The sequence below is a fragment of the Takifugu rubripes genome, unplaced genomic scaffold (assembly GCF_901000725.2).
Source record: "Takifugu rubripes unplaced genomic scaffold, fTakRub1.2, whole genome shotgun sequence".
Taxonomy (NCBI): Eukaryota; Metazoa; Chordata; class Actinopteri; order Tetraodontiformes; family Tetraodontidae; genus Takifugu; species Takifugu rubripes.
Window position 1 is genome coordinate 901,570 of NW_021821633.1, and position 25,396 is coordinate 926,965.

Sequence of the window (25,396 nt, forward strand, 5' to 3'; positions counted from 1 at the left end):
AAACCTGGAGGTTGAGAAACTCCGATAACAGTGATGATGAAAAACACAGCAGGAGATCGTGGCAACGCAACGTGTCGACGTCTCATTGTGAGAAACTGTTGAAAAAACAAGAGTTCCAATAATATCTTGACCTGAAGCAAATCTAGAATGAGCGCTGATGGTCGAGTTGAAGAAGTCACATGCTGGAAAAACAGCTTTCATATTCTGACGGTATTTTGGAACCTTTTATGATTGATGACATTTTAGCACAACTTCTGACATCAGTTAGCGTTCAGTGAACATGTGTCATAGATTCACAGTCAGCATCGAATCTTTACGCCTATACAGAAAAACATCCTCAAAGCTTTGTACATTTTGGGTTAGGGTTATTTATTAAATATAGTGTTCTTCATCTCTTTATTGTTTTTCTTCTGGTCTTATTCCATCCCTCCCTGAGTAACGATGGCAGAAGTGCTCCAGCTGGCAGAGGTGCTGTCATAGGGTAAAATACTCTTTTAAATTAGGATGAATGGGGCTTCCCTCACCTGTCCAGCATGTACCCCACCCCCTGAAGCTGGGGGTGGGGTACATGCTGGACAGGCTGCAGCCCCCCTGTGAGCCTGGAAGGCAAAGCAGCTAGAAGCTGTTTGGATGGACCCTCACCACGTTGCTAGATATATCTCCTTATATCATAGATATCGACTAGGTTGGAAACTAGATGTGATATTTCAAATACAAATTATCAAAGTGTTGATGGTGGCAGCTAAGTCTACTGGGAACTAGGCCGAGAAGCAGAGGGTTCTTGGTTCCAGCCCCAGGGCAGACATGGAAGGTGTTCTAGTAGTAGAGGAGGTGCCAGAACACCTTCAGAGCACTGCCTAGGTACCCTTGAGCAAGGTACCAAACCCACAAATGCTCATAAAGGGCCCTGCCATGAACTAGTGACCAGCTCATTGGAGGGTCCTATGTGAGCATTTGGAGGTTTGCTGCCTTGCTCAAGGGTACCTCAGCGCTGCTCTGAAGGTGTTGTGGAACCTCCTGCTACTGCCATGTTTCTAGAAGGAGGCTTGAACCAAGAACCCTCCAATTCTTAAGCCAGCAGACTGAGCTGCGGCCTCAATTACCAATGAATTATTTCTACCCTCAATTTAGTTCAACTTTACTTATATTACAAGTCAATTGCAATCAAAATTGTCTGTAGGCTTTTTACATAAATCCAGAGCCTGACACCCCCCCCCCCCCCCAACAAGCAGCAGTGGCCAGAATAACTCCTTTTTAACTGGAAGAAACACGGCGCCGGACCAGGTTAACAGTAAATGGAACAACCCTTCAGGGATGAACAAAAGTGACTGACAATCTTCAATACCATCTGTCTTGGAGATGGTCCAGACCTTCATAGCTGATACCAGGCAGCTCTGCGTTGCCCCATCAGAGAAACAATTAGAAGCTTTGCTTGTTAAAAGCTGCAGTTGCTGCCAGTGACTCTGAACACATCACCACATGAAGAGGCCCCAGCAGCCCTCTGGTTTCTGGCTTCATATGAAAAGTCCATTGAGCGTGAGGCCAAATGGACTCAGCTCAGCCTTGAGGCTGATCAGACAAATGAGAGCCGTATGTCCAGCCTAAAAGGTAAACCATCCGTGGGTGAGGCCCTTCATGTGGCCATCTGGGAAAGTCATTGGAAATGCTATCGTAAAAGCTCTCTGCACCCATGTGACCATTCCAATACGACATTTAGGACTTCAGCTTCTACACTGAGAACATGAAAATTATCACGCTGAATTCAATGTGTTGAAAAAGAAATTGAGCCAAAATAATGAAAGTCTAAACTTGATGGTACTGTTTAAGGCTGACAATGACAATTAACAAAATCATAGTCAAAATTGCTGCCTGCTGCTTCATTGTTGGAGGCAGGAGAAACATGGATCTAAAGCACCTTCAGGATCTAAAGCACCTTCAGGGTCTAAAGCACCTTCAGGATCTAAAGCACCTTCAGGGTCTAAAGCACCTTCAGGATCTAAAGCACCTTCGGGATCTAAAGCACCTTCGGGATCTAAAGCACCTTCAGGATCTAAAGCACCTTCGGAATCTAAAGCACCTTCAGGATCTAAAGCACCTTCGGGATCTAAAGCACCTTCGGGATCTAAAGCACCTTCAGAATCTAAAGCGCCTTCAGGATCTAAAGCACCTTCAGGATCTAAAGCACCTTCAGGATCTAAAGCACCTTCAGAATCTAAAGCACCTTCGGGATCTGAAGCACATTCAGGATCTAAAGCACCTTCGGGATCTAAAGCACCTTCGGGATCTAAAGCACCTTCGGGATCTAAAGCACCTTCGGGATCTGAAGCACATTCAGGATCTAAAGCGCCTTCAGGATCTAAAGCAGCACATTGAATCCATAAGTAAAGATCTTTTTCTCTCTTTTAGTGCTCATTGGTAGATTCAGGAGCTCCACACATGCTTTAACACAAGTGTGAGTCTGCAAAAAAGAACTTTTACCTGAGATCAAAATGTCTAACACCCTAATCCAACTTATTATTATCAAAGCCGTTAGCTTGAGTCTGTGCGTGTGTGTGTGTGTGTGTGTGCGTGTGTGTGTGTGTGCGTGTGCATGTGCAGCCTTCCACGTGCTTCTCATCACAACTGAACTCTAAAAGTGAAAGTGAAGGTGCTACTGCAGCCTTAATGCTCTGCACGCTCTCTGAGGCTGCAGAATGGAAGGAACCCAACTGATGGCGAAGCTCTGAAACGTGCTGTTGTTGGCAGACGGCCCCAGTCTGTTAGCGCTGGAGCAGAAGGGGCTCGAACCCTAACCCAAATGGTTCTGATACCCACAGGATGTCTGGAGCTAAGGAGCACAGGCCTCACACACCGTCTGCCATACTGGGAGCATGTGTGTGGCTGTGTGTGTGGGTGTGTGAGTGTGTGTGTGTGTGTGTGTGTGTGTGTGTGTGTGTGTGGCTGTGGCTGTGTGTGGCTGTGTGTGTGTGTGTGGCTGTGGCTGTGTGTGGCTGTGTGTGTGTGTGTGTGTGTGGCTGTGGCTGTGTGGCTCTGTGTGTGTGTGTGTGTGTGTGGCTGTGTGTGGCTGTGTGTGGCTGTGTGTGTGTGTGTGTGTGGCTGTGGCTGTGTGGCTCTGTGTGTGTGTGTGTGTGTGTGTGTGTGTGTGTGTGTGTGTGTGTGGCTGTGTGTGTGTGTGTGTGGCTGTGTGAGTGTGTGTGTGTGTGGTGTGTGTGTGTGTGTGTGTGTGTGTGTGTGTGTGTGCACACCGGGGTCGTCGTTGGAGGTTTGTGGATAAAAAACTCTCTTGACAATTTCCACTGTAACAGTTTGGGCTGAGTGTTGCCTGTGAGCAGTAATGAGTGAATAATGAGCTCAATCAGCTCTGAGAGGTGCTGGCACATAGAAATCACCTCTGCCCTGTGAGAACGGCAGTATGGTCGGGGCTAGGGTTAGGGTTAGAACGGCAGTATGGTCGGGGCTTGTGGGTTAGGGTTAGAACGGCAGTATGGTCGGGGCTTGTGGGTTAGGGTTAGAACGGCAGTATGGTCGGGGCTAGGGTTAGGGTCAGAACGGCAGTATTGTCGGGGCTAGGGTTAGGGTCAGAACGGCAGTATGGTCGGGGCTTGTGGGTTAGGGTTAGAACGGCAGTATTGTCGGGGCTAGGGTTAGGGTTAGAACGGCAGTATGGTCGGGGCTAGGGTTAGGGTTAGAACGGCAGTATGGTCGGGGCTAGGGTTAGGGTCAGAACGGCAGTATGGTCGGGGCTAGGGTTAGGGTTAGAACGGCAGTATGGTCGGGGCTAGGGTTAGGGTCAGAACGGCAGTATGGTCGGGGCTAGGGTGAGGGAACGGCAGTATGGTCGGGGCTAGGGTTAGGGTCAGAACGGCAGTATGGTCGGGCTAGGGTTAGGGTCAGAACGGCAGTATTGTCGGGGCTAGGGGTTAGGGTTAGGGTTAGAACGGCAGTATGGTCGGGGCTTTGTGGTTAGGGTTAGAACGCAGTATTGTCGGGGCTAGGGTTAGGGTTAGAACGGCAGTATTGTCGGGGCTTGTGGTTAGGGTTAGAACGGCAGTATGGTCGGGGCTTGTGGGTTAGGGTTAGAACGGCAGTATTGTCGGGGCTTGGGTTAGGGTTAGAACGGCAGTATTGTCGGGGCTAGGGTTAGGGTTAGAACGGCAGTATGGTCGGGGCTAGGGTTAGGGTTAGAACGGCAGTATGGTCGGGGCTAGGGTTAGGGTCAGAACGGCAGTATGGTCGGGGCTAGGGTTAGGGTTAGAACGGCAGTATGGTCGGGGCTAGTTAGGGTTAGAACGGCAGTATGGTCGGGGCTAGGGTTAGGGTCAGAACGGCAGTATTGTCGGGGCTAGGGTTAGGGTTAGAACGGCAGTATGGTCGGGGCTTGTGGGTTAGGGTTAGAACGGCAGTATTGTCGGGGCTAGGGTTAGGGTTAGAACGGCAGTATTGTCGGGGCTTGTGGGTTAGGGTTAGAACGGCAGTATGGTCGGGGCTTGTGGGTTAGGGTTAGAACGGCAGTATTGTCGGGGCTAGGGTTAGGGTTAGAACGGCAGTATTGTCGGGGCTAGGGTTAGGGTTAGAGACGGCAGTAATGGTCGGGGGGGGGCTTGTGGGTTAGGGTTAGAACGGCAGTATGGTCGGGGCTTGTGGGCTTAGGGTTAGAAACGGCAAGTATGGTCGGGGCTTGTGGGTTAGGGTTAGAACGGCAGGTATGGTCGGGGGCTTGTGTGTTAGGGTTAGAACTGCAGTATGGTCGGGGCTTCGGGTTAGGGTTAGAACGGCAGTATGGTCGGGGCTGTGTGGTTAGGGTTAAACGGCAAGTATTGGTCGGGGCTTAGTGGGTTAGAGGTTAGAACGGCAGTATTGGTCGGGGCTTAGTGGGTTAGGGTTAGAAAGCGGCAAGTAATGGTCGGGGCTTGTGGGTTAGGGTTAGAACGCAGTAATTGTCCGGGGGCTAGGGTTAGGGTTAGAACGGGCAGTATTGTCGGGGCTTGTGGTTAGGGTTAGAACGGCAGTATGGTCACGGGGCTTGTGGGTTAGGGTAGAACGGCAAGTGATGGTTCCGGGGCTTAGGTTAGGGTTAGAACGGCAGTATTGTCGGGGCTTAGTGGTTAGGTGTTAGAACGGCAGTATTGTCGGGGGCTTAGTGGGTTAGGGTTAGAACGGCAGTATGGTTCGGGGCTTGTGTGGTTAGGGTTAGAACGGCAGTATTGTCGGGGCTAAGGGTTAGGGTTAGAACGGCAGTATTGTCGGGGCTGTGGGTTAGGTTAGAACGGCCAAGTATGGTCGGGGCTTGTGGGTTAGGGTTAGAACGCAGTATGGTCGGGGGCTTGTGGTTAGGGTTAGAACGGCAGTATGGTCGGGGCTTGTGGGTTAGGGTTAGAACGGCAGTATGGTCGGGGCTTGTGGGTTAGGGTTAGAACGGCAGTATTGTCGGGGCTTGTGGGTTAGGGTTAGAACGGCAGTATGGTCGGGGCTTGTGGGTTAGGGTTAGAACGGCAGTATGGTCGGGGCTTGTGGGTTAGGGTTAGAACGGCAGTATGGTCGGGGCTAGGGTTAGGGTTAGAACGGCAGTATGGTCGGGGCTTGTGGGTTAGGGTTAGAACGGCAGTATGGTCGGGGCTAGGGTTAGGGTTAGAACGGCAGTATTGTCGGGGCTTGTGGGTTAGGGTTAGAACGGCAGTATGGTCGGGGCTTGTGGGTTAGGGTTAGAACGGCAGTATTGTCGGGGCTAGGGTTAGGGTTAGAACGGCAGTATTGTCGGGGCTTGTGGGTTAGGGTTAGAACGGCAGTATGGTCGGGGCTTGTGGGTTAGGGTTAGAACGGCAGTATGGTAGATTGTCGGGGCTAGGGTTAGAACGGCAGTATGGTCGGGGCTTGTGGGTTAGGGTTAGAACGGCAGTATGGTCGGGGCTTGTGGGTTAGGGTTAGAACGGCAGTATGGTCGGGGCTTGTGGGTTAGGGTTAGAACGGCAGTATGAATGAAATGAAAATGAAGGCAACCACCAGACATTTTCAGCGCTGCGATGCTGTCCTGCTCCTCGTCTGCATGCGCGATGCACCATCCAGGCAGCACTCGGTGGCTGCTGTTCCAAGCTGACCTGAAGTGCTCGGAGGGTTAATATCTGGCACTACCTCCAAAGGACTTTATAGGTCTTGAATCAAAGCTGATCAAGGAAGAGCTGGATGTGGTAACTTGTTTGTGAAACAGCTGCTTTGGGATAAATAACTTTAACCCTAGGTCTACTTGAAGTCAGCACTGCCACTGGGTAGGGGTAGGGTTAGGGTTAGAGGGTTAGGGTTAGAGGGTTAAGGTTAGGGTGGGAGGGTTAGGGTTAGACGGTTAGGGTCAGGGTTAGGGGTTAGAGGGTTAGGGTTAGGGTTAGAGGGTTAGGGTCAGGGTTAGGGGTTAGAGGGTTAGGGTTAGGGTTAACTGTATCGGATCACGATCGCCAGGACATTATTTAGTATCAGATGTCAGTATCAGGAGCATAAAGCCGGATGAGGACAATGCGGATACAAATATTTCTGCAGATTTTCTGTAGCTCCCCGGTCCAATCGTGAGCCAAAAAATGGATGGGAGCAACAAAAAGAAAAAGTTGGTAAACATGGAGCATGTTAGCATAAATGGCAATCGAAAAAAGCTGCCTGCTTGGGTGATTTCTGATGGCAACACATCCTGCTCCCAATCAGCCCCAAGTAACCCTCTTGCCCAAGCCCTCAGGAGTTTTCCGGGGGGGTCTATCTGAGTAGCTGCCCTGGAGCAGGTACTTATTTAGGCCCACTAAAAGTTCCTGTAAGTGGCCTTTCAGGGGAGGTTCCTGGCTGTGACTCCGCAGTGGGAGAACAGAGACACGTGACACTGAAGCATCAGTCCGTCGGCCACGGTGAAATTGTGGGCCAATCGACCCAACAGGGAAAAGCCTGAAACGGGAGAACGTGAGCAACGTGCTAGAAAAGTGTGAATTCAACAAACACGTTGTGAGTCCCTGCGTCTGAAGCTGTAAGCCTCCATCCTGAGGTGGGACCTATGTGCCAGCCAAACATGTCCCACATGTGAACAATGGGACCAGTTAAAAAGGGATCAATCAGCACCACATAATGGAATAAGTTGTTTTGTTGGGAATTTCAGAACCATCTGGAAAACAACTTCAACGCTCCACGTGAATAACTCCAGACTTTTCAAAGCGGAGAAGCGGAGATGCATGTGTGCTTGGTGGTCTCCATCCAAGGACAACAAACAGTGTTTTGCATTTCCATACTTTAGTTTTTCTTCTTGGTTCCTCGGCCACATGTTCACCAGGACTCTTCTCCCAAAACTCTGTTCTCCTAAAGCAAAGTCCTCATAAACGTCTTGGGCCTTTAGTTTACTTTTGTTAGAATAATGTAATTAATTATGACAAAACATTACCAATTCTCTCCAAAAAATATCCATGTGCCTGTTTCCATTCTGCATCGTCCCGTTAAATGTCCGATGTTGGACACCTCTGAAAGGCAGAGATTTATGCCCCTTCTCATTAAAACTAATTAAATGTGCAGCTAAACGATCTTTATTGGGAGCACGATTGCCTGAAGCTTTGGGAAATTCCATCAATCAGTCATGAACAGGAACGGAAAACATTAAGTTCTGGTGGCCCCCCAAACCGTTAGTCCTCTTCTGTCCTCTTCTGTCCTTTCTCATCTTTACCCCCCCCCCCCCCCCCCATTACTATTAGTCCTATTCTGTCCTTTCTCATCTTTAAACCCCCCCATTACTATTAGTCCTCTTCTGTCCTTTCTCATCTTTAACCCCCCCCATTACTATTAGTCCTCTTCTGTCCTTTCTCATCTTTAACCCCCCCCATTACTATTAGTCCTCTTCTGTCCTTTCTCATCTTTAACCCCCCCATTACTATTAGTCCTCTTCTGTCCTCTTCTGTCCTTTCTCATCTTTAAAACCCCCCCCCCATTACTATTAGTCCTCTTCTGTCCTTTCTCATCTTTAACCCCCCCATTACTATTAGTCCTCTTCTGTCCTCTTCTGTCCTTTTTCATCTTTAACCCCCCCCCATTACTATTAGTCCTCTTCTGTCCTCTCTCATCTTACCCCCCCCCCCATTACTATTAGTCCTCTTCTGTCCTTTCTCATCTTTACCCCCCCCCATTACTATTAGTCCTATTCTGTCCTTTCTCATCTTTAACCCCCCCCATTACTATTAGTCCTCTTCTGTCCTTTCTCATCTTTAACCCCCCCCCCATTACTATTAGTCCTCTTCTGTCCTTTCTCATCTTTAACCCCCCCATTACTATTAGTCCTCTTCTGTCCTCTTCTGTCCTTTCTCATCTTTAACCCCCCCCCCCATTACTATTAGTCCTCTTCTGTCCTCTTCTGTCCTTTCTCATCTTTAACCCCCCCATTATCATTAGTCCTCTTCTGTCCTCTTCTGTCCTTTCTCATCTTTAACCCCCCCATTACTATTAGTCCTCTTCTGTCCTTTCTCATCTTTAACCCCCCCATTACTATTAGTCCTCTTCTGTCCTCTTCTGTCCTTTCTCATCTTTAACCCCCCCATTACTATTAGTCCTCTTCTGTCCTCTCTCATCTTTACCCCCCCCATTACTATTAGTCCTCTTCTGTCCTTTCTCATCTTTAACCCCCCCCCCATTACTATTAGTCCTCTTCTGTCCTCTTCTGTCCTCTTCTGTCCTTTCTCATCTTTAACCCCCCCCCCATTACTATTAGTCCTCCTCTGTCCTCTTCTGTCCTTTCTCATCTTTAACCCCCCCCCCCCCTCATTACTATTAGTCCTCTTCTGTCCTTTCTCATCTTTAACCCCCCCTCATTACTATTAGTCCTCTTCTGTCCTTTCTCATCTTTAACCCCCCCTCATTACTATTAGTCCTCTTCTGTCCTCCTCTGTCCTCTTCTGTCCTTTCTCATCTTTAACTCCCCCCATTACTATTAGTCCTCTTCTGTCCTCTTCTGTCCTCTTCTGTCCTTTCTCATCTTTACCCCCCCCCCCATTATTATTAGTCCTCTTCTGTCCTTTCTCATCTTTAACCCCCCCATTACTATTAGTCCTCCTCTGTCCTCTTCTGTCCTTTCTCATCTTTACCCCCCCATTACTATTAGTCCTCTTCTGTCCTCTTCTGTCCTCTCTCATCTTTACCCCCCCCCCCCCCCCCCCCCATTACTATTAGTCCTCTTCTGTCCTCTTCTGTCCTCTCTCATCTTTAACCCCCCCTCATTACTATTAGTCCTCTTCTGTCCTCTTCTGTCCTCTCTCATCTTTAACCCCCCATTACTATTAGTCCTCTTCTGTCCTTTCTCATCTTTAACCCCCCCATTACTATTAGTCCTCTTCTGTCCTTTCTCATCTTTAACCCCCCCCATTACTATTAGTCCTCTTCTGTCCTTTCTCATCTTTAACCCCCCCATTACTATTAGTCCTCCTCTGTCCTCTTCTGTCCTTTCTCATCTTTACCCCCCCATTACTATTAGTCCTCTTCTGTCCTCTTCTGTCCTCTCTCATCTTTAACCCCCCCTCATTACTATTAGTCCTCTTCTGTCCTCTTCTGTCCTCTCTCATCTTTAACCCCCCCATTACTATTAGTCCTATTCTGTCCTTTCTCATCTTTAACCCCCCCATTACTATTAGTCCTCTTCTGTCCTTTCTCATCTTTAACCCCCCCCATTACTATTAGTCCTCTTCTGTCCTTTCTCATCTTTAACCCCCCCCATTACTATTAGTCCTCTTCTGTCCTTTCTCATCTTTAACCCCCCATTACTATTAGTCCTCTTCTGTCCTCTTCTGTCCTTTCTCATCTTTAACCCCCCCCCATTACTATTAGTCCTCTTCTGTCCTTTCTCATCTTTAACCCCCCCATTACTATTAGTCCTCTTCTGTCCTCTTCTGTCCTTTTTCATCTTTAACCCCCCCCCATTACTATTAGTCCTCTTCTGTCCTCTCTCATCTTTACCCCCCCCCCCCCATTACTATTAGTCCTCTTCTGTCCTTTCTCATCTTTACCCCCCCCATTACTATTAGTCCTATTCTGTCCTTTCTCATCTTTAACCCCCCCCATTACTATTAGTCCTCTTCTGTCCTTTCTCATCTTTAACCCCCCCCCCCATTACTATTAGTCCTCTTCTGTCCTTTCTCATCTTTAACCCCCCCATTACTATTAGTCCTCTTCTGTCCTCTTCTGTCCTTTCTCATCTTTAACCCCCCCCCCCCATTACTATTAGTCCTCTTCTGTCCTCTTCTGTCCTTTCTCATCTTTAACCCCCCCATTATCATTAGTCCTCTTCTGTCCTCTTCTGTCCTTTCTCATCTTTAACCCCCCCATTACTATTAGTCCTCTTCTGTCCTTTCTCATCTTTAACCCCCCCATTACTATTAGTCCTCTTCTGTCCTCTTCTGTCCTTTCTCATCTTTAACCCCCCCCATTACTATTAGTCCTCTTCTGTCCTCTCTCATCTTTACCCCCCCCATTACTATTAGTCCTCTTCTGTCCTTTCTCATCTTTAACCCCCCCCCCCATTACTATTAGTCCTCTTCTGTCCTCTTCTGTCCTCTTCTGTCCTTTCTCATCTTTAACCCCCCCCCCATTACTATTAGTCCTCCTCTGTCCTCTTCTGTCCTTTCTCATCTTTAACCCCCCCCCCCCCTCATTACTATTAGTCCTCTTCTGTCCTTTCTCATCTTTAACCCCCCCTCATTACTATTAGTCCTCTTCTGTCCTTTCTCATCTTTAACCCCCCCTCATTACTATTAGTCCTCTTCTGTCCTCCTCTGTCCTCTTCTGTCCTTTCTCATCTTTAACTCCCCCCATTACTATTAGTCCTCTTCTGTCCTCTTCTGTCCTCTTCTGTCCTTTCTCATCTTTACCCCCCCCCCCATTATTATTAGTCCTCTTCTGTCCTTTCTCATCTTTAACTCCCCCCATTACTATTAGTCCTCTTCTGTCCTCTTCTGTCCTCTTCTGTCCTTTCTCATCTTTACCCCCCCCCCATTATTATTAGTCCTATTCTGTCCTTTCTCATCTTTACCCCCCCCCATTATTATTAGTCCTCTTCTGTCCTTTCTCATCTTTAACCCCCCCATTACTATTAGTCCTCCTCTGTCCTCTTCTGTCCTTTCTCATCTTTACCCCCCCATTACTATTAGTCCTCTTCTGTCCTCTTCTGTCCTCTCTCATCTTTACCCCCCCCCCCCCCCCCCATTACTATTAGTCCTCTTCTGTCCTCTTCTGTCCTCTCTCATCTTTAACCCCCCCTCATTACTATTAGTCCTCTTCTGTCCTCTTCTGTCCTCTCTCATCTTTAACCCCCCCATTACTATTAGTCCTCTTCTGTCCTCTCTCATCTTTAACCCCCCCCATTACTATTAGTCCTCTTCTGTCCTCTTCTGTCCTTTCTCATCTTTAACCCCCCCCATTACTATTAGTCCTCCTCTGTCCTCTTCTGTCCTTTCTCATCTTTAACCCCCCCCCCCTCATTACTATTAGTCCTCTTCTGTCCTTTCTCATCTTTAACCCCCCCTCATTACTATTAGTCCTCTTCTGTCCTCCTCTGTCCTCTTCTGTCCTTTCTCATCTTTAACTCCCCCCCCCCCATTATTATTAGTCCTCTTCTGTCCTTTCTCATCTTTACCCCCCCCCCCCATTACTATTAGTCCTCTTCTGTCCTCTTCTGTCCTCTCTCATCTTTAACCCCCCCTCATTACTATTAGTCCTCTTCTGTCCTCTCTCATCTTTACCCCCCCCCCCATTACTATTAGTCCTCTTCTGTCCTCTCTCATCTTTAACCCCCCCCCCCCATTACTATTAGTCCTCTTCTGTCCTCTTCTGTCCTCTTCTGTCCTTTCTCATCTTAAACCCCCCCTCATTACTATTAGTCCTCTTCTGTCCTCTCTCATCTTGAACCCCCCCCCCCCCCCATTACTATTAGTCCTCTTCTGTCCTCTCTCATCTTTAACCCTTCCTGCCCCCAGCTGCCCCCCCAGTATGGTTCCACCCTGGCAGCTGCCCCCTGAGCTCCTCCCCACCTCAGAAAGGGGATCTGCTCGCTCTCTTCCTGTCAGCACAGATGTCAAGGTGAACTTGGGGGACTTAAATAAACGGCTCCACAACCCGGGGACCCTCCCCCCCCCCACCCGTCAGCTGCACAGATTAGAGGAAGCCTCTTGTTTACAGTGGGTGGGGGGGGGGGGGGGGTCTATTTTGGTTCTCAGTATATCTGAAGAATAGAGATGATATAGATCTGCATGATACTCCGTATTTATTATTATGTGTTAGAAAAATGAGCTTTAACAGTCAAACAAAAACTTCTCATTCTAACCCTTCTACATGGGAACGGAATTCTAATATATTTAATTATAATATTTAGTCCAGAAAATATGGGTCATTTCTGTCATCGCAGGAAAAAGGGTGAAATGTTTTCTGGCTTCAAACCTTTGTGACAGACCTTAACTACGACATTCATAACTACGACATTATGCTAATGTATTAGCAGAAGCTGCTCAACTGAGGAAATTACAATATTTATATGTGTATAATTATCTTTTAAAAATCAAAGATAATAATGTGCATTCTGATTATTTATAATATATCTATTAATATTATGAAACACAGTAGAAGAAGTTTTCTTTGATCTCAGTGGTCTGTCGGCCAGCTCAACAACAACATCAGAGATGTGACCGCCATCTTGTTGCTCTTCTAGCATTCAGCTAAATGTTTGCACATTTGAGCAATAAAGAAGTCACAAACTGTCCTCTTGTGACCGTGCGCCATTCATATCTGACATAACTAGCAGGGAGGTTCACAATACTGTGTAAGGAATTGTCCAAAAAATGTCCAACTGTTTTTTCTGTCCTATTTTCTGTCACCCCTGGCAGGATTTGTTGCTGTCATGCTGTCATGCTAACCAGGTCAGGGACCCAGAGCAGCAGCCTCCATGGTGAGGCCCAGATGCTCCTCTGCCCTGCTACCTCTACAACCTCGTCTTGGCTTGTGGGAATCCAGGCAAAGACAAACAAATCTGGAGGAGCACCTCTACCTGTGGGACGCTCCAAACCTCTAAGGATGAGCCTAGCTACCCTCTGGAGAAACCCCGTTTGTATGTGTGATCTTGTCCTTTTAGTCAAAACCCAAAGCTACTGAGCACGGGTGAGGATTGGAGCATAGAGGACTGGGTAGATGGAGACTAATCCAGTCTTTATGGGCAAGGACCATGGTCTCATTTAGAGAAGCAAATATTCACCCCAACCGCCTCACTCTCAGCTACAACCTGTCCCAGTTAGCGCAGGAGGTCAGCGACTGATGAGACAACCTCATCAATTAAAGAAGAGATGCAACACTCTGCCCATCAGCTTCAGCAATTCCTCCTCCCATCTACCCCAGATTTCTACAGAGGCCTCCACAGACGGGCACATCACAGTTCCAGATCTACAAAACACGTACATAGAGGCCCCAACCCAGGTGCTAGCCGATGCTAACCATCAGTAAACTGCACTTTGGTTGGCCCTTTACCTAGTACCAAATTGTAATTGGAGGACCTAACAAAGCCTCATACAACATATCTTCTGGAATCCAAACGGGAATCAAACACCTCTATAATTGGTTAAAAGAATGAACAAGCTGGTGAGGAGAACGTCATCGATAGCAGAAACAGGGAGGCTGCATTAAAGGCCAAATTTATGACGTTTGTCCATCCATTTAAGAAATAACTAATGCAATATGAGCAAATAATATCACCATTTTAATAAACAAAAACTGGTCGTGTTATCAAGTAATCATGTGTGTGTGTGCGTGTGTGTGTGTGTGCGTGCGCGCGTGTGTGTGTGCGTGTGTGTGTGTGTGTGTATGTGTGTGTGTGTGTGCGTCTAAAATGGTAGAGGATGTGAATTATGCCAGCCATTCTAGACGGCCAAGCCACGGGGGGAGGTGGGGGACTAGTGGGGGACTGGTGGGGGAGGTGGGGGACTGGTGGGGGAGGTAGGGGAGGGGGGGGGGACTGGTGGGGGAGGTGGGGGACTGGTGGGGAGGTAGGGGAGGTGGGGGACTGGTTGGGGACTGGTGGGGGAGGTGGGGGACTGGTGGGGGAGGGGGGGACTGGTGGGGGAGGTGGGGACTGGTTGGGGACTGGTGGGGGAGGTGGGGGACTGGTGGTGGGGGAGGTTGGGGACTGGTGGGGGACTGGTGGGGGAGGTGGGGACTGGTGGGGGACTGGTGGTGGGGGAGGTTGGGGACTGGTGGGGGAGGGGGGGACTGGTGGGGGAGGTGGGGACTGGTTGGGGACTGGTGGGGGAGGTGGGGGACTGGTGGTGGGGGAGGTTGGGGACTGGTGGGGGACTGGTGGGGGAGGTGGGGACTGGTTGGGGACTGGTGGGGGACTGGTGGTGGGGGAGGTTGGGGACTGGTGGGGGAGGTGGGGACTGGTTGGGGACTGGTGGGGGAGGTGGGGGACTGGTGGTGGGGGAGGTTGGGGACTGGTGGGGGAGGTGGGGACTGGTTGGGGACTGGTGGGGGAGGTGGGGGACTGGTGGTGGGGGAGGTGGGGGACTGGTGGTCTCACACGCCTCCCTACTGCCCCACAGCTTCCACTGGGATTGTTTCCAGGTAAACTGTCACTTCCTGTTCCTGTTCAACACGCCGCTCTTTAAGTGGACGCGTACTCCTCTAAAGGTCACCCTGTCTCTTTTGTTTAGAGCCTTCATCTCAGGATTAATGCATCATTCAAAGTTTGGCACGTTTACACAGGAAGTCGAACCTTATGCTTAGTTCAACACTCATATCTTTGATACTATTAGCTGATATTATATTAGCTCTTTATTAATTTAGGAAGATTTAACCTTGGACAGACTCATCTGGGTGCAGACAAGGTTCTAAATGAAAACCCAAACACTTGAGGGTGACCTGAGATGATGCCGATAAAGTCTTGCTCATTTATGTTCACATCATAAATCACTCTTAATGTATACAAACTGTATCCTTTATTCTTAGCCAACAATGCTAGCTCTCAGGTAGCGGCACAATGATCTCACATTCTATGGTGAGGAGCTGCACTTCCTCTGAGCATTAATAATCAAAGCTGTCAGACTTTATTTAGACCTGAACACGTTTTATTTATAGCACAAATATCTATAAGTGCTTGAAAGAGTCGAAGAAAAAGACCCTTTTTTCCCAACTTTATTGCAAGAATATAATTGCTCTCTCACAAATATCTGGTCTGATGGAGGCAGAGCTCCAACACCGTGGCCCTACTGGCCTAGAAGCTCCCAGTCCTGCAGAACTGGTGTGAACTGGTCTGCTCCACAAACCATCAGAGAGCTCCAACCAATCAGAGCCCAGGGGTGGAGTTTCCAGCTGAAGGGGAGGGACCAGAATTGCTGATCCAACCATTGGTCTTAAAGCCAAAACTGCCCCCACAGTTCCTTATCATACTGCACTTTGTCTAATGGCTTTAATGAGGGGTGGCAGAGAAATTCAACCAGGAACCAAATGCCAGCTGCATTATTGCCCAGCGTGGCTGTAGACCGAGGGACACTTGTCCACCTGGAGGCCCATCCTGCCCAAAGGTCAACACTGACATGAGGCCCATGGAGCATTCGGCCCCATCGGTATCTTGAAGGCTTTGCTCTCTTTCATGGTGGTGTGACACCTTTCACGCCTTCAGCTTCTCACATTCTGCCGCTCCACTTTTAGCATCTTCCTCATTTTTCACCGGCTCCTCAGAAACATGTCGAGTTCACAATAATAGTGCGTCCTTCACGTGACAGACACACAAGAACACGCGTCACGTTAGAGTCCATGCCAAGAGTCACATAATAAACTACCTACGGACCCGAGGTTCTTCATGTAGACAGAAAATGTGCTCTTTGTAGGGTGATGTTAGTTTTAGCATTGAGGTTTTTGCTTCCATCTATCAGGGATCAATCAGCCAGGCTCCAGTCTGCAGAGTCTCTAACGAGGTGTCAAAGTTCTGCCCTCTGGCTCACCTGCTCCTGTGAATAATCAGAAGCATGGCAGACATGGAACATGGTGTGCACTTGGTTCTGACTGGCAGACGCCAGCTGGGCACGGCTGGGGGGCAGTGCTAGGGGACAGTGCTGGGGGACAGTGCTGGGGGACAGTGCTGGGGGGCACTGCTGGGGGACAGTGCTGGGGGGCAGTGCCTCGTCATGGACTTCAGAGAGGACAAGTGTCAGTTTTGACCGGACGGAGGAGGCCAACAGTGGTGGTTCATGACAAAAGCTGCCTCCAACTTGTCACCAGCCTCCATCTCAGCTAAGATTTCTACCGTGATCGTCAGGTTTGCAGTCATTTCTACAACAAAATACACCAAATGGGAATGGGAATGGACTAAAATATCTAAATGAGGAGATCCAGAACCAATCAGCAACACAACTTCACACCCAAACACACGTTTCAAGCAAAACAGAGTCATTTTGGTGTTGGTCTTTAAAGACATTTTTCTCCTCGTGTGTTAATGGCTGAACACTTTCACACGTTTTCAGAGTTTCTTTTGTATTAATTGTGTTTTAAAGTCAATCATTACTTTGTGTTCTTTGCCCCTCGATGCTATCGGTACTCAGAAGTCTCTCTTAAATACTACAATTGCTGTTCTTAGGTAAAGCACATTTTCTTGCCCCTACGTATGAAATTCCTCCAACCCGCCGACAGTATTGGCTCCACTCTCCTGTACTCTTGACATTTTCTGCATATTCACAAAGAAAAAGTTCCTAGTACCTGATGTCTCCTTCAGGGTTCCAATAAAAGCAGTTAGGGACAGACTGACACTGTGATGCTCTGATGGGATCAATGAATCCCACCATTTTTAAGACCTTGCAACAATGACGGTGTATTTCTTGATTTCACAAAATAAACAAAGGCTACAATAAGGCGATAGCAGTCAGTGGACATTAATGGTCCAACAAGAGCCGTGTGGCAGACCAGGGAAGACCGGTAACAAGGTCTACCTGGAGGTCTCTGTTGGCTGCTCACAGGAACCAATGGACTTAAATGATGAGCTGACTTTGAACAAATTAGCATATTTACAAGATAACATTGTTTCCTGTTTGTAGATGATAAACTAGCTAGTTAGCCACCAATGCTAAATAACTCCATCATCCACCTGTATTTTGCAATGGCTTCATTATTCAGAAAAGCATAAATTCATGTTGTCAGCGTGTATTTGTAGTGTTTGTACGAGGCAGGGTACTACTTTTGCAGCTGAAACGCCCCCTAAAAACGGCAGCAAGCCCGAGTCCCAAAGGCAGGAGGAGCAGAGCAGCGTGGAGCCGATGCACCAGTGGAAATGCAGCAGAAATATCTGGTGTTAAACCTGACAGCGACCAACATTATGTTTCTGGCAGATGCTAGCGTCAGTAGCCATGTGTGGTGCACTGACTCACCTGGAGGACACAGGCAGCCGTGTGGAGCTTCTCTCGCCTCCCTCCGTTTCGATAGGTGCGCCGCGAGCTTCTGCAGGACAGACGGCAGAAAACACTCACGTGAATGGATCAGAAAGAAACAGAGACACAGCTACCGCTAATGAGCCAACAGGCTGCAGAAACACACAATGTTGCACCCAAACCAACCGTTGAAGAATAAAAGTCCACGACCGACATGACCGAGGTCGTCACACCTAAACAGGACATGAACCTTAACCACCGATAGTAATCAACAGGCTCCACACATTAGTGGTTTTAATGGCAGATAAATGAGTATCTGGCTGAGCTCCAGACATTTAGCCAGAGGCAGGTGGTGTAATGACTCGGGAGGAATCCCTGAACAGCATGTTTGATTTCAGAAACCTCATATGTGGAAGTTTGAGTAAAAGCAACACGTCTGCACATATTGAGTTGATCAATTCTCTTTCCAGCACAAAACAAGTAAAAGGTGAAACACAAACGTGCTGAACTTCAAAGCGTGCTCAGATTTCGTGAAGCTGTGGTCACCACATGAGAAGGAGGAACGGTGAACTGACCCTTTAGCTTTAGCTTAGCACAAAGGCAGGTTGGACAGCAAAGCACCCTAAACGGACTCAATATTACAACAAAGTTTTGTGATTGCGACTGGACAGTGTTGTGACCTAATTAGATCAGCAGAATAAACACACTCACACACGAGCACATTCTCCACAGCCTAGCACAGCCTAGCATAGCATTTGGTCCCACTGGTTGTGGTTCCAGAGGAATGTGGGTCGGATGTTTGGAGGCCTCCAACAGGTGCTGCAGGGATGTGAGCCTTTTACGTTAGCAAATTAGCCTGGAGGACAAGCGGCGATCAAACATGGATGGCTAAAAGAAAATACTGCCGATCTGGCGTTTTAAATCATGGATCAACTGGTAACTGGTGCAAAAGAGTGGAACCAAAGACCATCCGGTGTCTCTGCTGGTGTCTGATTACGACATCCACGAAGCCAATTTGGTGTCGTTCCAAAGTGGTGAAGCTGCCGCCGTGCTGGAGTTTCAGGGCTCTTTTACGACTTGAATGAAAGTAGCGCAGCCAGGAAACAAGTTCATACTTTTAGGTTCTCGCATCGTTCAAAAGGAATCAACAGGAAGTGCAGTTTCACGCTTCAGTAGTAGGCGTGAAAGGTGCACACAGACCTTCAGTAGACTGAACCACAAGAGCCAGAACTGTTGAAGGTTTGCGTCTCCCAGACAATCTCAAAGTGTGAGGAGACGATGCCTAAAACGGTTAGGGGGTTAGGGTCAGGGTTAGGGTTAGGGTTAGGGTTAGGGTTAGGGGTTAGGGTCAGGGTTAGGGTTAGGGTCAGGGTTAGGGTTAGGGTCAGGGTCAGGGTTAGGGTCAGGGTTAGGGCCTAAAACGTGGCAGTCAGCTCATTTGCATGAAGCTAGGGATCAATAATGTCTTCAACTTTAAGCTCACAGGAGAAACTGGGTGGTGCTGCCGTGCTTGTCCAGAAGCTCCTTATCTCTGGAGGATCTCTGCTATCATTCGGACCCATGGGGCAGCTGGTTCTGTGGTGTTGGGAGATCAAAGACTGGTACCTCCACCATGATAAACAGCCTATCTGTCCTCCAGACGGCCAACGTCCCAGTATTTATAGGATGCCCCCCCCCCCAGCTCAGCCCTGTCCCTGAGATCCATGTCCAAAACAGCACCTCAGGAGCCAGAGCTGGTCCCAGTGGGCTGCATGTCCAGATGACTTCATCTAACCCAGAAAATGCAGCATGTTTCTATTTAATTATCATATTATTAATTATTATTAAAGGGAAAATAAAGCAACAAAAGTCTCTAACTTGTGTTTGTCTACAACTGTGCACGTCTGTTTACCATCATGGTATCATCAGGGTGTGTGTGTGCGTGCGCGTGTGTGTGTATGTGTGTGTGTGTGTGTGTGTGTGTGAGAGACAAAACAGTAGAGTGACTCAGCAACCTTTGCACTTTATCAGAGCAGTCAGTGATTGGCAGATGCGCGCACACACACACACCCACACAGACACACTTATGTATTTGGGCTATACGGTAAATTCTATACTGTGACTTCACATATTGGCCGACGCTCCACAGGAAGCAGAGAGGGAGAGAGGGGCGGAGCCTCCAGCTCCCATCATGCCCCAGCATCACCTCTGGGAGCGCTCGTGTTAGTTGGAATGAAGGCGTGATGACTTCAATGTTGGGTTACCCAGATTAAACACCCCAATGTTGGGTTAACCCCGACCCTCTGGCGTACCCTCCGGCGTACCCTCAGGTGTACCTCAGGTGTACCTCAGGTGTACCTCTGGCGTACCTCAGGTGTACCTCTGGCGTACCCTCAGGTGTACCTCTGGCGTACCCTCCGGCGTACCCTCAGGTGTACCTCTGGCGTACCCTCCGGCGTACCCTCCGGCGTACCTCAGGTGTACCTCTGGCGTACCTCAGGTGTACCTCAGGTGTACCTCCGGTGTACCCTCAGGCGTACCTCAGGCGTACCTCCGGTGTACCTCCGGCGTACCTCCGGCGTACCTCCGGCGTACCTCAGGTGTACCTCAGGTGTACCTCAGGTGTACCTCCGGCGTACCTCCGGCGTACCTCCGGTGTACCTCAGGTGTACCTCGGGCGTAGGACAGGACTCTGGTCAATGCCAAGGCTGTGTTCTGCTTGGAAAAACTAGTGTACACAAATTAGTGTTGTCCTGATCCAAAGTCTCTTTTGTTCAGCCTTTTTAATCGTATCAAAAGTGTGGACGTTTGGAGCTAGCGGACGTTTGGAGCTAGCGGACGTTTGGAGCTAGCGGAGGCCTGTTGAGCTGTGCCAGCAGGAAATTTGCAAAGCTTGCTTCCAAAAAAAGAAGGTAACAAAGCGCTTTGAACACCAACAAGCAGACATCTTGATGCCCGTGGAGGTTGTTCATGGTTGGTTTTGCCCTGCCTACTCTTCTGGAAGGTGGTGATGTTCCACCGGGGCACCGCTGAAGGGTCTGTCAGCACCACAACTGGGTATCGGATCGGATCGGTATTAGCAAGAGCATTAGCATGTTTCGTTAGTGTCACAGGTCAAGAGCAGGAGCAAAAACTGGCTGAGGACAATGCTGATAAAAATATTTCTGCAGATTTTCTGCAGCTAACGGGTCCAAATCCAGCCGCCAGTGAAGGTTCCCTCTCACCCTCTCTCACACACTCCCTCTAACCCTCTCTCACCCCCTCTCTCCCTCTCACCTTCTCTCTCACCCTCTCTCTCCCTCTCACCCTCCCTCTCACCCTCTCTCTCACCCTCTCTCTCCCTCTCACCCTCTCTCTCACCCTCTCTCTCCCTCTCACCCTCCCTCTCTCCCCCTCACCCTCTCTCTCTCTCTCTCTCTCTCCTGTGCTCATGTTCCATTAATAATGACTATTTATAAATACAGACTTAAACAAAGGGGCGAGCTGCTTTGCCGCCTCGCTGCTTTGCTGCCTCGCTGATTCGCTGCTTTGCTGCTTTGCTGCCTCGCTGCTTTGCTACTTTGCTGCCTCGCTGCTTTGCTGCCTCGCTGATTCGCTGCTTTGCTGCTTTGCTGCCTCGCTGCTTTGCTACTTTGCTGCCTCGCTGCTTTGCTGCCTCGCTGATTCGCTGCTTTGCTGCTTTGCTGCCTCGCTGCTTTGCTACTTTGCTGCCTCGCTGCTTTGCTGCCTCGCTGATTCACTGCTTTGCTGCCTCGCTGCTTTGCTGCCTCGCTGCTTTGCTACTTTGCTGCCTCGCTGCTTTGCTGCCTCGCTGCTTTGCTGCCTCGCTGCCTTGCTACTTTGCTGCCTCGCTGCTTTGCTGCCTCGCTGCTTTGCTGCCTCGCTGATTCGCTGCTTTGCTGCTTTGCTGCTTTGCTGCCTCGCTGCTTTGCTACTTTGCTGCCTCGCTGCTTTGCTGCCTCGCTGATTCGCTGCTTTGCTGCCTCGCTGCCTTGCTGCCTCGCTGCTTTGCTGCCTCGCTGATTTGCTGCTTTGCTGCCTCGCTGCTTTGCTACTTTGCTGCCTCGCTGCTTTGCTGCCTCGCTGATTCGCTGCTTTGCTGCCTCGCTACTTTGCTGCCTCGCTGCTTTGCTGCCTCGCTGATTCGCTGCTTTGCTGCCTCGCTACTTTGCTGCCTCGCTGCTTTGCTGCTTTGCTGCCTCGCTGCTTTGCTGCCTCGCTACTTTGCTGCCTTGCTGCCTCGCTGCTTTGCTGCCTCGCTACTTTGCTGCCTCGCTGCTTTGCTGCCTCGCTGCTTTGCTGCCTCGCTGATTCGCTGCTTCGCTGCCTCGCTACTTTGCTGCCTCGCTGCTTTGCTGCCTCGCTGATTCGCTGCTTCGCTGCCTCGCTACTTTGCTGCCTCGCTGCTTTGCTGCCTCGCTGCTTTGCTGCCTCGCTGCTTTGCTGCCTCGCTGCTTTGCTGCCTCGCTGCTTTGCTGCCTCGCTGATTCGCTGCCTTGCTGCCTCGCTGCTTTGCTGCCTCGCTGCTTTGCTACTTTGCTGCCTCGCTGCTTTGCTGCCTCGCTGCCTTGCTACTTTGCTGCCTCGCTGCTTTGCTGCCTCGCTGATTCGCTGCTTTGCTGCCTCGCTGCCTCGCTGCTTTGCTGCCTCGCTGCTTTGCTGCCTCGCTGCTTTGCTGCCTCGCTGATTTGCTGCTTTGCTGCCTCGCTGCCTCGCTGCTTTGCTACTTTGCTGCCTCGCTGCTTTGCTGCCTCGCTGATTCGCTGCTTTGCTGCCTCGCTACTTTGCTGCCTCGCTGCTTTGCTGCCTCGCTGATTCGCTGCTTTGCTGCCTCGCTACTTTGCTGCCTCGCTGCTTTGCTGCCTCGCTACTTTGCTGCCTTGCTGCCTCGCTGCTTTGCTGCCTCGCTACTTTGCTGCCTCGCTGCTTTGCTGCCTCGCTGCTTTGCTGCCTCGCTGCTTTGCTGCCTCGCTGATTCGCTGCTTCGCTGCCTCGCTACTTTGCTGCCTCGCTGCTTTGCTGCCTCGCTGCTTTGCTGCCTCGCTACTTTGCTGCCTTGCTGCCTTGCTGCTTTGCTGCCTCGCTGCTTTGCTGCCTCGCTACTTTGCTGCCTTGCTGCCTTGCTGCTTTGCTAACCCTAACCCTCTGAACATGGAGCCAGAGGGCTGCAGGTCCAGTGAATGTGCTCCAGAATGAGACTCACTTTGGTCACATTTGATGGCTCGTTAGTGCATTAGCCTCCTCCCTGTTTCTTTGTGGTGTGTGAACATATTTACATTGCTTCAAAATTGATCAGTATTGTTTCATTTAGATGATAAAGCTGAGGCACAAACGCTGGTTTAACCAGAAGCTGTGAACCTCAAAAAAAGAAGAAATTACTCATCAACAAAACAGCATTGAAACCTCATCAGTGGGCCATCAAACCTAAAATAGACATTTTTCCTATGTAATTAAACACACCGCTATAGAGCAATCAAAAACTAATGAAGGGACACACAGTGTAATGAATTATTAATAACTATAATCATCCTGGTCATCTGGGTTTGATGCGGAGGCGTCAGAGGACCTTCCCACTGCATCCGGAACATCCCTGAACGGCTCCTCTAATCCCTGGTAAACTCCAATTTCAGCGAACAAATGGAGATTGTAAAGGCCAGTGAGGGCCCCCAGTTTACAGCCGGGGGGGGGGGGGGGCGGGGGGTAATAAAGGGAAGGGTCAAGGGACCGGAGGAAAGGGCAAGTAAAAAGGCCCCATGTGTGCTCCTAACCCGGCCTGGAAAGACCTGTAAGTGGGTACCTGTAGAGCCACGCACGTTGAATCCAGGAGCGTGCACGCGCGCTGGGCTTAGTGCACGTACATCACATGTGCACGCTCATCCAGAAACCTTCCAATAAATGCTTTTTGCATTGTTTATTCGTTTGAACGTCTCCTTTTCCCATAAAACGAGGATAAACCCAGATGAACGCTGTTAAAAGTTAATATAATGAGCCCTTAAAGATTATTAATAATATAATGAGCCCTTAAAGATTATTAGACGCTTATTAATAATGTAATGAGCCATTAAAGCTTATTAGAAGCTTATTAATAATGTAATGAGCCATTAAAGCTTATTAGACGCTTATTAATAATGTAATGAGCCATTAAAGCTTATTAGAAGCTTATTAATAATATAATGAGCCCTTAAAGCTTATTAGATGCTTATTAATAATATAATGAGCCCTTAAAGCTTATTAGACACTTATTAATAATATAATGAGCCCTTAAAGATTATTAGACACTTATTAATAATATGAGCCCTTAAAGATTATTAATAATGTAATGAGCCCTTAAAGCTCATTAGAAGCTTATTATCAATATAATGAGCCTGTAAAGCTCATTAGACGCTTATTAATAATATGAGCCCTTAAAGATTATTAGAAGCTTATTAATAATGTAATGAGCACTTAAAGCTCATTAGAAGCTTATTATCAATATAATGAGCCCTTAAAGATTATTAGAAGCTTATTAATAATGTAATGAGCACTTAAAGCTCATTAGAAGCTTATTATCAATATAATGAGCCCTTAAAGCTTATTAGACGCTTATTAATAATGTAATGAGCCCTTAAAGCTCATTAGAAGCTGATTATTCAGACACCAACTCTCAAAGCTGTTATTTTTATCAGCACCATTAGCTGAAGGTCGGCCGCTGGCTTACCTCCTCCAGAATGTGGTCGAGCCGGCCCAGAATAAGGGGCTCCACCTGCTCGGCAGAGCGCGTGCCGGCGGTGATCTGCTGCCGCTCCAGATCACCGATCCTCGACTGCAGCTCAGAAATCCACACGAAAAGTCCCGAGAACAGCAGCGATGCTGCGACCCAGAGCGCGGCGCCGCGCACATCTCTCCAGCTGGTGCGCGGCGGCGCGCCGACCTTCTCCTCACCCATCTTGGTGGCTCCCCACTTCTGGTTCTCTTCCATTTGAAACGCAGCTTTTATTTCCTGTAGGCACAGTTAGATCCTCGTAACCATCAGGTGAGAGCAGCGAGTGGGGAATCTCTGGAGTCAATGAGAGAGCGCTTCCTAAAGTTCCTAAAGTTCTTGATCTCCTCAGCAACTCTCAGAAAGTTCGGCCTGGAGAGGTTCTCCAGCAGCCCCTCAGTCCCGCCGTTGGTTCCCAGGGATGGAGTCTCTTTCCTCTGAGTTCCGCTCCGGTTCTTCCATTCACCACTTCTTCTCTGAACGATCCCCACGATGTGCGGCAGGTCAGCCGCCAGCGCACGTCCCTGAAACCCGAGCCCGGCTCCGTCTGCCTCTTTCCTCACTGCTGCTCCTCCTCTCCAGGGTTCTGGCCTCGGCTGGGGGCGGGATTGGCTGCTGCAGCCTTTGATGCGGGTATTTTTAGGGCGCTCAGTCAGTCCCACAGCTGACGCACCGGCGTCCTGCTGACAGCTCTCACAGGAGGAGCAGCACTCATTGATCTTCTGGAGGAGCGGGGCCGAACCAGGTCCATCGGGAGGACCGGTGTAGCATCGTGGCCCCCTAAAGGTCTTTGAGCTGACGGCTTCCATGTTGTCCCCAGAGACCGGCCCTTTTACCAGCATAATGGGGCTTTTGGGTGGTGTGTGTGTGTGTGTGTGTGTGGGTGTGTGGGTGTGTGTGTGTGTGTGTGTGTGTGTGGGTGTGTGTGTGTGTGTGTTGGGGGAAGGGGGGGTAGAAAATGAAAATTGTCCCTACACTGTGCACGATGTTTTCAGTTGACATTGAAATGTTGACCACTAAATCTTTAACTGCTTTTGGAGATGGTAGTTAGCAAGTGTTGCACACCGCGAGCAGTCAGAAACAAAGAAACCTCCATTGAATGTTAGCATGATGTTGCGTTGCACGGTGCCGTCGCCGCGTAGCCTGGTGCCGTCGCCGCGTAGCACGGTGCCGTCGCCGCGTAGCCTGGTGCCGTCGCCGCGTAGCCTGGTGCCGTCGCCGCGTAGCACGGTGCCGTCGCCGCGTAGCACGGTGCCGTCGCCGCGTAGCACGGTGCCGTCGCGCGTAG

The 25,396-nt window shown here is 49.4% G+C and overlaps 1 protein-coding gene across 1 annotated transcript in view; it reads right to left on the reverse strand.

Annotated features, from left to right (window-relative positions):
* Positions 1-24,805, reverse strand: part of LOC105418326 (collagen alpha-1(XIII) chain-like) — a 68,968-nt gene extending 44,163 nt beyond the window's left edge. The window contains exons 1-2 of the mRNA XM_029831983.1: positions 24,067-24,805; positions 17,391-17,460 (exon numbers count right to left, since the gene is read on the reverse strand). Coding sequence (XP_029687843.1) covers positions 17,391-17,460; positions 24,067-24,327 — 331 coding nt within the window. The 5' untranslated portion in view covers positions 24,328-24,805. The remainder of the gene's footprint in view (positions 1-17,390; positions 17,461-24,066) is intronic.
* Between the last annotated feature and the right edge of the window lie 591 nt (positions 24,806-25,396).